At 38.5% G+C, this 12,081-nt stretch overlaps 3 protein-coding genes across 4 annotated transcripts; 2 read left to right on the forward strand and 1 right to left on the reverse strand.

The window, feature by feature from the left end:
- The first annotated feature begins 720 nt into the window (after nucleotides 1-720).
- Nucleotides 721-3,232, forward strand: LOC113312623 (beta-1,4-mannosyl-glycoprotein 4-beta-N-acetylglucosaminyltransferase-like). The gene is made up of 2 exons (XM_026561362.1): nucleotides 721-1,039; nucleotides 1,802-3,232. Exon 2 carries the CDS (start codon nucleotides 1,888-1,890, stop codon nucleotides 2,977-2,979), a length of 1,092 nt encoding a protein of 363 aa, XP_026417147.1. The 5' UTR covers nucleotides 721-1,039; nucleotides 1,802-1,887; the 3' UTR covers nucleotides 2,980-3,232.
- Nucleotides 3,233-3,739: 507 nt separating this feature from the next.
- Nucleotides 3,740-6,068, forward strand: LOC113312628 (zerumbone synthase-like). 2 transcript variants are annotated; one of them, XM_026561372.1, is made up of 4 exons: nucleotides 3,740-4,045; nucleotides 4,154-4,250; nucleotides 4,952-5,065; nucleotides 5,155-6,068. In XM_026561372.1, exons 3-4 carry the CDS (start codon nucleotides 5,001-5,003, stop codon nucleotides 5,951-5,953), a joined length of 864 nt encoding a protein of 287 aa, XP_026417157.1. In that variant the 5' UTR covers nucleotides 3,740-4,045; nucleotides 4,154-4,250; nucleotides 4,952-5,000; the 3' UTR covers nucleotides 5,954-6,068. The 2 variants fall into 2 exon arrangements, with proteins under 2 accessions (XP_026417157.1, XP_026417153.1); XM_026561368.1 differs by having other exon boundaries at nucleotides 3,741-4,045; nucleotides 4,966-5,065.
- A 312-nt stretch (nucleotides 6,069-6,380) lies between these two features.
- LOC113312637 (beta-1,4-mannosyl-glycoprotein 4-beta-N-acetylglucosaminyltransferase-like) lies at nucleotides 6,381-8,722 on the reverse strand. Its single transcript, XM_026561376.1, has 2 exons — nucleotides 8,273-8,722; nucleotides 6,381-7,717 (listed from the first exon to the last, which is right to left on the reverse strand). The coding sequence occupies exon 2, from the start codon at nucleotides 7,675-7,677 to the stop codon at nucleotides 6,535-6,537; it is 1,143 nt and encodes a 380-aa protein (XP_026417161.1). The 5' UTR covers nucleotides 7,678-7,717; nucleotides 8,273-8,722; the 3' UTR covers nucleotides 6,381-6,534.
- Nucleotides 8,723-12,081: the final 3,359 nt, after the last annotated feature.

The raw sequence follows: 12,081 nt of genomic DNA on the forward strand, positions 1-12,081 counted from the left end.
AATGTGTTTGAGTTTGAGTTATGGTTGCAGAGAAGAATTTAGGGCTCAAGATAGAAATTGAATGTGTTTGTGTTAGATTGAATCATTGCAGGGACACGATAAGTTTATTGGATGTTAGAGAACTGAAAAGAATGAAGCAGCGATGGAAGTATAGATGAATGTTAGGAATTTGCAGGGAAAATGGCTGAAATTTGCCTGAGAAAAGCGCAGAAAACAGCTGAAACTCGATCTAATCTTTGTTATGTTGAATCAACTCGGTACCAGCGATGGCTTATTCTGGTTAGCACGATGACCGATCCAACCAGCCAACTCAGACCGGCAATGACTTACACTGTTCAAAATAAGGAATGGGTTTGATGAGTTGGTGACAGATTTGAGGGTGTATATGTCTTTTACTAAGCTGGATAAATGCCACCTATGCACTAACTGATGGCAACAATTTTTTTGGATGGAAAAGGTCAAACGTGTGGCATTAAATAAACTCTGAAAAAAACGGTGGCATTTTCTTAAACTGCAAATTGGAAGTGTGGCACTTTATTAAAATCCCCTAACATTAATGCAAGTAGTTTGGTTTTATCTGGTGCAGATAAATAAAGACAACCTAAATTCAGCAACTTTGTTTCGAGATCCGCAATCATTCCATCTGACGGTTGTAAATGTGCTTGATTCATTAAATAAAGCAAAACCCATATGGAATTCAGATCACTTTGGGTGGAACACAAAATTCTGTTTTTCTTCTTTCCAAAACAAAGTCAAGCTTTTTTATTCATGGAACCCTCAACTAAAAAGTAGAAGAATACCAAACCCAACCCAGACCTAGACTTGAAAGAAAGAAAGAAAGAAAGAATAACATCATTACCTCCTTTTTCCTTCATTTCTTCTAAGATTTCAGATAAACAAAATCCTCTGTTTTTCTCTCTATTTCGTGGCTGAGTCAAGAAAGCCTTCTTTATTTCATCATCGTCATCATTTGAGGAAATTAGGAGATGAATCTGAAGCTATTATTCAATCCAACAAGACCCATGTTTCAGGTTTTAAGGTTAGTGGTGGAATCTTTTCTTTCTTATTGATTTTAAGTGGTTCTTGAAAATGTTTGGATCTTTATTATTCTTGTTATTATCATTTTCAAATGTTGATTATTAAGTATGATGAGATTGGTGGTAATTAATCAGATTACAACATGGGTTTGTTCTTAATTAACAATCTTATACGGATTTTTAAAAAATGTTATGATTTTGTTTCCAAATTTGAGCTTGAATTGGATTAATTTGTTTCTATTTTCGATTTTCCTGAGTGCCCATGGCTATTGTGTTTGTCTTGGAGATAGTTTGGTTGCATGAATCTTGAAGTTGATTAGTTTTATTGCGAGGGGTAGTGTTAATTCAGCTTCAATTCAAGCTTTCTTGATGCTGAATGAGATTAGGGTCCCGGTTATGGTTCGCTTATGTTTATGTAATTGAAGATGTGTTCAGTGTAAGCTAAGGATTAAGTAATTATCAAGGAAATTGAAGTCTTCGCTTATGATTGGTTCCTAGTTGTGTTTGGGTGCATTTCTTGTTTGGGAATGATAGAATCCAAGAATGTTCACCCTTTTCATGGTTATAAGAACATCTGCTACTAGGGAGTTGTTAGAGGTTCAAAAGGGAGTTGTAAGTTAATTCTAAGCATTTAAGTAATTGTGTTTTTCTTTGAGCACTGTGAATTGGGTGTTTTTTTGCTTGTGGTTAGTTGGTTGTATTGATTGATATCCATATATTCCATATTTTTATTGCATCATTGAAACCTTTATGAATCTCTGCAGATGATCGAGGCTAACATGGCCCATGGAACAAAAGATGCGGGTGGATTTTGTTTGTGATCATTCACATTCCATAAGAGTTCTGTCACATGGCTGGTCGAACTCCCCGCTTCACATCAAGACGGCCTCCCTCTAAGTCTCTCTTGATTCTAGTCCTTTTTCTACTTATCCCTGTCTGTGTCATCACAATCTTTACTCACGGACAGAAGATTTCATACTTTTTCCGGCCACTTTGGGATGTTGCTCCAGCCCCTTTCAACCATATCCCTCATTACTATGCTGAGAACGTGTCAATGTCCCAGCTCTGCACCCTCCATGGCTGGTCTCTTCGTTCTGAACCTCGTCGAATCTTTGATGCTGTAATCTTCAGTCATGAGCTTGATTTATTAGAACTGAGATGGCACGAACTCGACCCTTACATCACTAAATTCATCATTCTTGAGTCAAACACCACCTTCACTGGAATTCCAAAACCTCTATTCTTTACCCAAAACCTTGAGAGGTTCGAGTTTGCTGGGGAAAAGATCGTTCACAATGTCTTCTCTGGTCGAAGAGCCGCTCGTGGGGTTTATGAAGATCCATTTGTTCTAGAATCCGAGCAACGTGTAGCCATGAACAGATTAATACGGCATTCAGGGATCTCTATTGATGACATTCTTATAATGTCGGATACAGATGAAATTCCAAGCCCCAACACAGTAAAACTGTTACAATGGTGTGATGGTATACCGCCGGTGATGCACCTGCAACTTAAACACTTCATGTATTCCTTTGAGTTCCCAGTGGATTTCAGCAGTTGGCGTGCTACAGCTCATGTATACGAGCCTAGAACACGTTACCGTCATTCTCGCCAGTCAGATTACATTCTCTCTGACGCAGGTTGGCACTGCAGTTTTTGCTTTCGCAGGCTTCAAGATTTTGTATTCAAGATGACTGGGTATAGTCATGCAGATCGCGTGCGGAAACAAGACTTCCTTAACTATTCGAGAATTCAGAAGATTATCTGCCAGGGGAATGATCTGTTCGACATGTTACCAGAAGAGTACAGCTTCAAGGAGTTGATTAAGAAGATGGGTTCAATTCCAAAGTCGGCTTCTGCTGTTCACCTCCCTGCTTACTTGTTGAAGAATGCTGATAAGTTCAAGTTCTTTCTCCCTGGAGGTTGTCTGCGGCCCGAGTAAAAAGCTATAGGTTAGTTTACTAGTGTCCATATAGGAAAAGCTAAAAGCAGTGTAGTTTGTTACAAATATTGATTTTTTATAGAATTGAAATGATATGATCATGTTAGAAATGTTTGGAGGTAGTATACCTCTTGTAGAATTCAGAGGCTGGATTGCCCGGGTTTTGGTTTTGTAATATAGATTTCGAGGTCTTAGGTTTATGTGGAAATCATTTACTTGTTCTGAATGCAATAGTCTGTTGTTACTTGTTGCAGTACTTGTGTTATTTCATTTTAACTAAAAAACTTGCAGAGGCCGAAAGCTTTTAAGGCGTATATCCAGTCACAAGGTAAAATTTAAACACAGTGGCAGATTTTAGGTTACTGTCATACCATATATTATTACCAGTGTCTCCATAATTGATGAAGCCCTCGACTTTGAGACAGATTTAAAGTTCCAGCAATAAAATCTTCACTGAACCAAATGTGAGTGTTGCCCATTCAGTGAAAAAGATCCTAGCAAGGATGGATTGTTTGCACGGCCATAAATCTTTCTTTCAAAAGTGTTGGTAAAGATAACGAAATCAGAATCTCTCCACCGAAAGAAAGTACAAAGAAGCTCTTTCTCTGTTCCTGGGTGTATTTATTATTATACAGACCCAGCTGCTGTGATCCACTATAAGTGGTGGTGGTGGCGGGACTTGGCATCATTTATTGTCTTTCTGATGGTATAATAATAATAATAATAATAATAGTAACTCACCGCAGCAAACATTATCTGATTGAAGAGAAACAAAAAACATGTTATGGAATTTCCTAGTTACATCACAAGACATGTGCAAGGAACAAACCATACCGACCATGATGAGAAACACACAATATATGGAACCGACCAACAAAAAAAAGCAAGGACCCCCAACACAAACAAAGACACTCCTAACAACCGGAAGGAAAGACACTCATCACCCGCTCACAATCTCAACAACAACATAAACCATCACCAGACACAGAGAATCAGCAGAGACTTGTTTTGACTCTAAATATCTGCTCCAACTCCTAGATTGGACTTGTAGTTTCAGTTATTACAGGTAATAATAAATGATCTGATTTTCTTCTTCTTCATCTGTCTTTCTCACTGATGATTCAATCTCTATCTATCTAATTTGTTTTCTTCTATTCATCAATCAACTTCTCAGTTTTTATCAGGACTACTACTACAACATAAGACACTTGATTAAACTTGAGATTTGGAGACAACATCCGTCAGTCAGTACACATATATATCATCTTAAGGTTGGTGATACTATTTCATGATTAATTTCTTTCATTAAATTTCCAATTAATTCATTTCACCACTGTGTCAGTATTATTGTTTCTATTGATTTATTGCGATTACAGAAATTCAATTTCACAACTTTGTGACTGATCACAAGAAGTTCCCTTGTTTTTGATCTCAGGCAGACCATAAATTAAATTAAATTAAATTAAATTTCGATCTGGTTTTTCTATTTCTTTTCTACTTTACTTTGCTTTCCACAGAAACGAAGAAAAAGATTCATCTGGTCTAGTGCCAGTCAACTAGTGTCTCGGGCCTTGTGTTTGGTGGTGGTGGGGGCAGCTACACCTGCCTTAGCCGTTACCGTTACTTATGTGTAACTGTTTTTTTGGCCGTCACCATGAAAGTGACCTTGTCGGGGGGGTATGACTATTAGAGTGGGGGCAATTGACTGTTACTCTTATTTACGGACGTTTTTTTTTTTTTTTTTTTTTACACCTTTCCAAACATTGCTTTTGTATATAATAATGTGGTGTGGAGCTAAGTACCGGCAAACGGTGGCACTTGTCCCTCTCTGCAAAACTCATAAACTTGATTTTCTATCTATTGTCCGTTGCACAATGGGAATATTTGGTTTTGGTCTCTCTTACGTTTAGTCCTGGCTTCACCACTGTACCCAAGTACTAGTAACTCATTCATGTCTTCTTCTGGCTTGGAGGACTTTAACTACAGAAGATAAAAAATCAGGTCAAAAGTGTGCAGCATTCATGTCTTCTTCTACTACTACTACTGCTCCAACGAATTCACCACCATCATCTCTTCCTCAACAAAGGTAATTTAACAATGTCCCGCACTCATTTGTTGACAAACTGCTGAATTAGTGCATAATCAGAAAAATTGAGATGTGGGTAATTTTGTCAGGTTATTGGGGAAGGTGGCGATAGTAACTGGAGGTGCTTCAGGCATAGGTGAGGCAATTGTCCGCCTCTTCCACCAACACGGTGCAAAAGTATGCATTGTCGATGTTCAAGACCAGCTTGGCAATCACCTATCCCAATCTCTTGGGGCTGAAGATAATGTATGTTTCTTCAATGGGAATGTCACAATTGAGGACCAGATATCTGAAGCTATTGATTTCACAGTTGCCAAATTCGGGGCACTCGATATTATGGTCAACAATGCAGGAATAACGGGTACTCCTGCTTGTGATATTCGCAAAGTGGATTTGGCAGAATTTGAAAAGGTTTTTGATGTGAATGTTAAGGGTGTCTTCATTGGAATGAAGCATGCGGCACGCGCAATGATCCCCAGGGCCAAGGGTTCAATTGTTTCTCTATGTAGTATTGCAAGTAATGTTGCAGGTGTAGGTCCACATGCATATACTGGGTCCAAGCACGCTGTCGTGGGGATAACTAAGAATGTTGCAGCCGAGCTCGGTGGACATGGGATACGCGTTAATTGTGTGTCTCCTTATGCAGTAGCTACGAATTTGGCCTTGGCGCATTTGCCAGCAGAAGAGAGGACAGAGGAAGCATTTGATGGATTCCGCGCTTTTGTGGGTAAGAATGCTAATTTGAAAGGGGTGGAGTTAACTGTCAATGATGTAGCTGATGCTGTTCTTTACTTGGGAAGCGACGAGTCTAGGTATATCAGTGGGGTTAATTTGATTGTTGATGGAGGATTTTCGTGTGTGAATCATTCACTGGGTGTATTCAGATAATAATAGGTTCTGTAAAACATCATTTGCACGGTGCATTAGGCGGGGAGTTGTGGTAATTTTTATAAATTGGTGTTGGCCTGGGAATGAAAATGGATTGCTGCAGTTCTGAATCTAATTTCTTTCTCATTTCTTTTAGAGCTTTTAATTCATTTTAAGTTGGATGCCAAATGATATCAGTTTGTACAGTTAGCGAGCTAGGCGCACGGCGCGTGCAGGGGCACCTAGTTAATAAAGTGCCACAAGGCGCAAAAAAACGTGACCTACTATCCTTATTTTATTTTTCCGGTCGCTTTAGGCATCTTAGGAGCGCCTAGGCGAGGCAAAGGGCTTGGGGCCTCGCCTAGCGCCTCTCACAACATAGCTCCTTTGATGGTTCACAGCAAATCTCTCAGAATTTAGCAAAAGCTTAAGAATCCAGAAGACAAAATTTTCATGCTTGCAGAAATAATTTCACATTTTTCTGATTTCTTTCCAAATAATCAAATTGTTATGTACACAAAGAAACAGGAATACAAATGAAACTTTTACCTCAAATGTTGAGGAAATAAACTTGAATCAAATATGCGTTCAGTGATGAATTATCACTCGGGCTGCCGTAAACAACCACCTGGTAAAAGAAATCTAAACTTATCTGCATTATTCAAAAGGTAACCAGGAAGATGAACAGCCGAATTCGACTTAGGAATAGAACCCATCTTCTTAATCAATTCATGAAAAGTATATTCTTCTGGTAACATATCAAACAAATCATTTCCTTGACAAATAATCTTCTGAATTCTATCAAAATCAAGAAAATCCGACCGCCTTACACGGTCTGCATGACTGTATGCAGTCATCTTAAAAACAAATTCTGAGATTCGTCTAAAACAGAAACTACAATGCCAACCTGCATCTGAGAGTATAACGTCTGCCTGACGTGAATGACGGTAATGTGTTCCTGGTCCGTATACATGAGCTGTGGCACGCCAACTGCTGAAATCAACAGGGAACTCGAATGAGTACATGAAGTGCTTCAATTCCAGGTGCATTACAGGTGGTATACCATCACACCATTGCAATAGTTTCATGGTGTGTGCACTTGGAATCTCATCTGTATCCGCCATTATAAGTAGATCACCGTCAGAAATCCCTGCATTCTGCAACAAATAATTCATAGCTCCACGTTGTGCAGATTCTAACACAAATGGGTCTTCTCGAACCCCAGGAACAGCTTTCGGACCCATGAAAACACTATGCGCCATCTTTTTCCTTGCGAATTTAAATCTATCTAAATTTTCAGCAAAGAAGAGAGGTTTAGGAATTCCAGTGAAAGTAGTATTAGATTCAAGAATGATGAATTTAGTGACATACGGGTAGAGTTCTTTCCATCTCAGTTCCAACAAGTCAAGTTCATGACTAAAGATTATAGCATCAAAGATACGACGAGGTTTGGAACGAATTGACCAACCATGGAGCTTGCAGAGCTGGTTTATTGACACATCCTCAGCATAGTAATGAGGCATATGGGTGAACGAAGGAGGCGGGTTGTCCCAAAGCGGGCGAAAGAAGTAAGAAATGTTTTGGCCATGAGTATAGATTGTGAGCACACAAATGGGTGTAATAATTAGAAGGAAGAGAATAAAGAGAAACTTTGTGGGAGGCGCTCGCCTTAACCGGGGCCTGGAGCATCGTCCAGCAGCCATTTTAAGGCGAATTCTTTGAGTAAAATGATTAGCAATCGACATGTCTGGTTTCGGCCAAGTTCATCTCCTCCCTCTTGCTCATCTGCAATTAAGATTAGGATTAGTGTCAGAAATATGCCATTGTTTCTGACTATGACAAGCTTGGCAGTTACAGCCCTATGTTGGCACAAAGGCTAATCTTACTTGGGACCTCACATTTTCTTTTATCTATTCTCACACCTCATATACACTTATTTCTGCTGGATTAGGATAAAACCCCAAAAGGCTAAACTTTTATCTTGATTTGCTCATCATCTAACAATCTATAAAAAGAACAGTAACTTAATCTAAAGATTCTACACTTTTACAGCATTTAGCTACAATTAGACCCTTTAAACAGCAATAACATCAGAAAGAATTGGTGTTCATGATTCTTGATTAGATCCACAAAACAAGCATTTCTTAAGGATTCAAATGCATCAAAATCAAAACCCAAAAATTCTCAATCAATAAGATTATGCAAGGATTTCGAAGTTACAGAAAATGGGTCCATGATTCTTGACATAATAAGATTTTTGAAGAACTCAATCAAAAAAAAAAAGTCAACTTTGATTGAAGATTTGATCAAATTTCAGGTACAGAGATGAGAAATACTGACCTTTTTATCTTGAGATTGTGCAAGAATGAAGAAGATCAAAGGAGATCCAAGTATGATTTCAAGTAATCATAGCCCAATAAGCAGCTCTATGAATCATCATCCTTCATCCTTCATTTTTCTGATTTTTCTTTTGTGCTGTAAGTTTGAACATTTATCAGCTGCTTGACAGACCAAGGAGTTAGGTGGAGAGCTTAGTAAATTCCCAGGGGGATGGAGGAAATGAAAAATCTAGAAATGGATTCAGGAGTGCAGAAATTAAGAACAAGTCTTCTTCTTCTAACTCTTGTGTCATGATGAAGACTAGTCGTAATAAGTAGCTTGTGATTGATTAGTAAGACAAATAAAAAAACAAGTTGTGATAATAATAGGAGTATAATAATGATACAGAAATCCAGATCCGGGCACATTCTCATGATATTGACTGAGATTCCAAGTAGACGTACACATGACTGATAAGATTATTTTGAGTTCGTGGGGCTGTAAATCAGCTTCACATAGCTCCAATTCTGGCTACAAAAATCTTCCCAAATCACACTAGTGGTTAGAATTAGTACTAGTATTTAATTATAGTTAGTACTAGTATTTAGCTTATAAGGGAAATTCCTATGGTAATGTACAAAACCAAATTTTCGTTGAGCCAGGTGGATGGTCAAACATGGCTTCACACTATGGAAAAGAAGTGGGCGGTTCACCGTCAAGCGCCAGGACGAAGTGTTGCTGCTGGTGTTTGAAGGATAATCGCTGGCGTGCCTAGGAGAACCGCTGGTGTTTGAAATAAGACCGCCAACGATTTACTTTTAAACAGTCACCGGAACGGCTAGTTTCTACCTCCATAGATACAGCTCGAGTTTGATCTCACAAATTCACAACAATCTTTCATCTGATCAATCTTTTATTAATTTCAATTGCTTTCGATTTTCAACCATGAATCCTGATTTTTGGTTCTTCTGAGGAAGAAATTGATGAAATGTTGTAGAAGAAGAGGAAGAAATGTGTATGGAGTTTTTGCATCAAATGGATGAAGATGCAATTCAAGATAGAAGAAGGCGAAATTTTGTGTTGCAATACCAAAGCTTTTAGAGCCATATGAAATTACAACTAGAAGATGGACGTGGCGAGATCAACATTTTTACCACGACAAGATGATGCGTGATTATATTAATCATGATTATGTCTATTCCGATGAGGATTTTCAGCAACGATTCCGCATAGGCCGCAACTTGACGCAAAGGATTATTGTCGAGCTTTGTCAAGTACAACCTTTGTTTAAATAGAAGTATGATGCACGACATGTACAAGGCTTTAGTCCCGAACAAAAGGTCATTGCAGGTATACTATGTTACAGGGTACCAGCGGATTCCATGGATGATTACATCTGTATTGGAAAAACAACCGCCTTTAGGTATCTCAAATTGTTTTGTGAAACAATAGTCGAGCATTTTGGTCCATCCTTTTTAAGAAAGCCTACTCAGGAAAATGTTCAAAGAATAACTGCAGAAAACACCGCGAGGGGTTTTCCAAGAATGCTAGGTAGTCTTGACTGCATGCACTGGACGTGGCATGCGTGTCCGATTGAATGGGAAGGCCAATATAAGGGTCATTATCCAAAACCAAATGTAATTTTGGAAGCTTCAGCTACTTACGATTGTTGGTTTTGGCATGTTCTTTTTGGACTCACGGGTTCAAATAACGATCTCAACGTTTTGTATAAGTCATCATTGTTTGGAGATCTTAAGAATGGGATCGCGTCGCACTGTAATTTCACCATCAACGGTCATCAGTACACTCAGGCTTATTATCTAGCAGACGGAATCTATCCAAAATGGTCAATTATGGTTCAAACTTATAGTCAGGTAGGTTTTGGATCGATGACTTCGAAGGATATGAAGTACTTTAACACCCAACAAATAGAATACAGAAATGATATTGAACGCGCTTTTGGCATATTGAAAAGGAAGTTTGACATCATAGATGGGCCTGCATGCTTTTATGATCTTCAAGAAATGAACAAAATTATGTTGACTTGTATTATTCTGCATAACATGGTCATATAAGAAACCATACGCGACCCAACCTGGAATAGTTTTCCAGATGAAGACTTAAGGTCGAATCTTGTGGTGCAACATGGGCGTCCGACAAGAGAATATAAACTTACCACTGACAGACTCCAAAACCGGGAAATCTATAGACAACTAAGACAAGACCTAACTAAGCACCTTTGAGATTAAAAAGGAGCAACAGACGATGCGCGGTGGCGAGGCTAAGGCAAATCTTATTTTTCAATTTAGTGTTGTTTATTTTAATTAATGTGTTATTTAATTTAAAGTTGTTTGTTTTTAACTATACGACTATACTTAAAATTAAAATTAAGTAAATTATACTAAAAGTAATTTTAACTAAACGATTACATTTAAATTAAACTTAACTACTAACAAGAATTAAAATCAGTTATCAAGAGTATATTCATCTTCGTTTTCTTCCGAGGCATCATCTCTTCGTCTTCTTCCACATTCTCGTACTGTCCAGTTTGTTGAGGGACTTGTTGTTGTTCCGCCATATCCATTTCCTTAGTCCATAAAACAAGTTGTTGTGCATTCATTGTTGAAGCGTTCAACGAGATTAGCTTGTTTAGCTTACACTCCTTGTAGTATTGTTCTCGCGAAAGAAAACTTTTTCGTTGTTGCTTTATAGCCATTCCACGGTCCCTGGCTCTATCTGCTTCTATCTTCAACTCGAATTCCTTGTGCTCACCATAGTTGGACTCGTTTGAACCTCCTTCTAATGCTTGTTGGGATGCGTCTCTCGCTGCTTTTCCAGCTTTCTGACCCCCCCCCTTCTTCTCTTGACGTTGGTGTTAACGTCTATATTAGAGTTGTGTTGTTCCTGCTACTTGGAGACCTGGTATATGGAGATTCGGTTCCTTCAGGTGAGGAACCAGGCCTACCATTCTGAAAATCCTGCGAGATTGGACCATACGGTGATCTTGCAGGCACTTGATTACCTTCCAGCAAGTATGGATTAAACTTGTTAAGCACTCTCAAAATGGTGAAACAAGTTTCGTGTTGGAAACTCGTTTTGTAGGATTTTTGCCACTCATTCCGACATCTTCGTTCCACTTCTGGGTTGCCTTCACCACTTTTTCTGTTGCGTCACATTTGAATGATCAAATCTACATATTCACTAACAGATGCTGAAATTGTGTGAAAACGATGAGACCACCCTTCAACTCACGTCTATTGATGTTACCGGTTTCTTCACAAAATTTTTGTAAAATCTTTTCATAAAAAGTTTTTTTTCTTTATAGATACCATTGATTTGATCTAATGTTTATAATACATAATTCCTACAAATTGACTCGTCTTCATCCGTCGTATACTTAACACCACGAATTTTTGTGTATCTTGTTGTGTTTGTTGTTGTGATCGTTGCGATGGGATGTCATATTTGTTAGCAATGAAATTTATAGAGATGAGATTTTTTCTGGTAGATTGAGTTGATATGAATAGTTGTGTTTGAAATAAAATAAAAATGAGTATTGAGATGGTGTGAAACTATGAAATTTGAGGTTGAGATGAAGAAGGTGTGAGTTTTAAGTTTGGAGATGAACCGAATTTATAGGGAAACAAAAAAAAATAAAAGTCGTTGGATATGGAGAGTGGAAGTAGCAGTTGGCGGTTTTGGGTAAAACGCGGGAGGTTTCACCAGAGACGCTGGCGTGTGATGGAAAAGCTGGCAAGTTTGAGACATACGCCAACGTTTCTAGCTCACACGCCAGCGAGTGTGCCTCAACCCCCCGACGTTCCATCAAG

This window comes from Papaver somniferum, chromosome 1, assembly GCF_003573695.1.
Source record: "Papaver somniferum cultivar HN1 chromosome 1, ASM357369v1, whole genome shotgun sequence".
NCBI classification, from domain to species: Eukaryota; Viridiplantae; Streptophyta; class Magnoliopsida; order Ranunculales; family Papaveraceae; genus Papaver; species Papaver somniferum.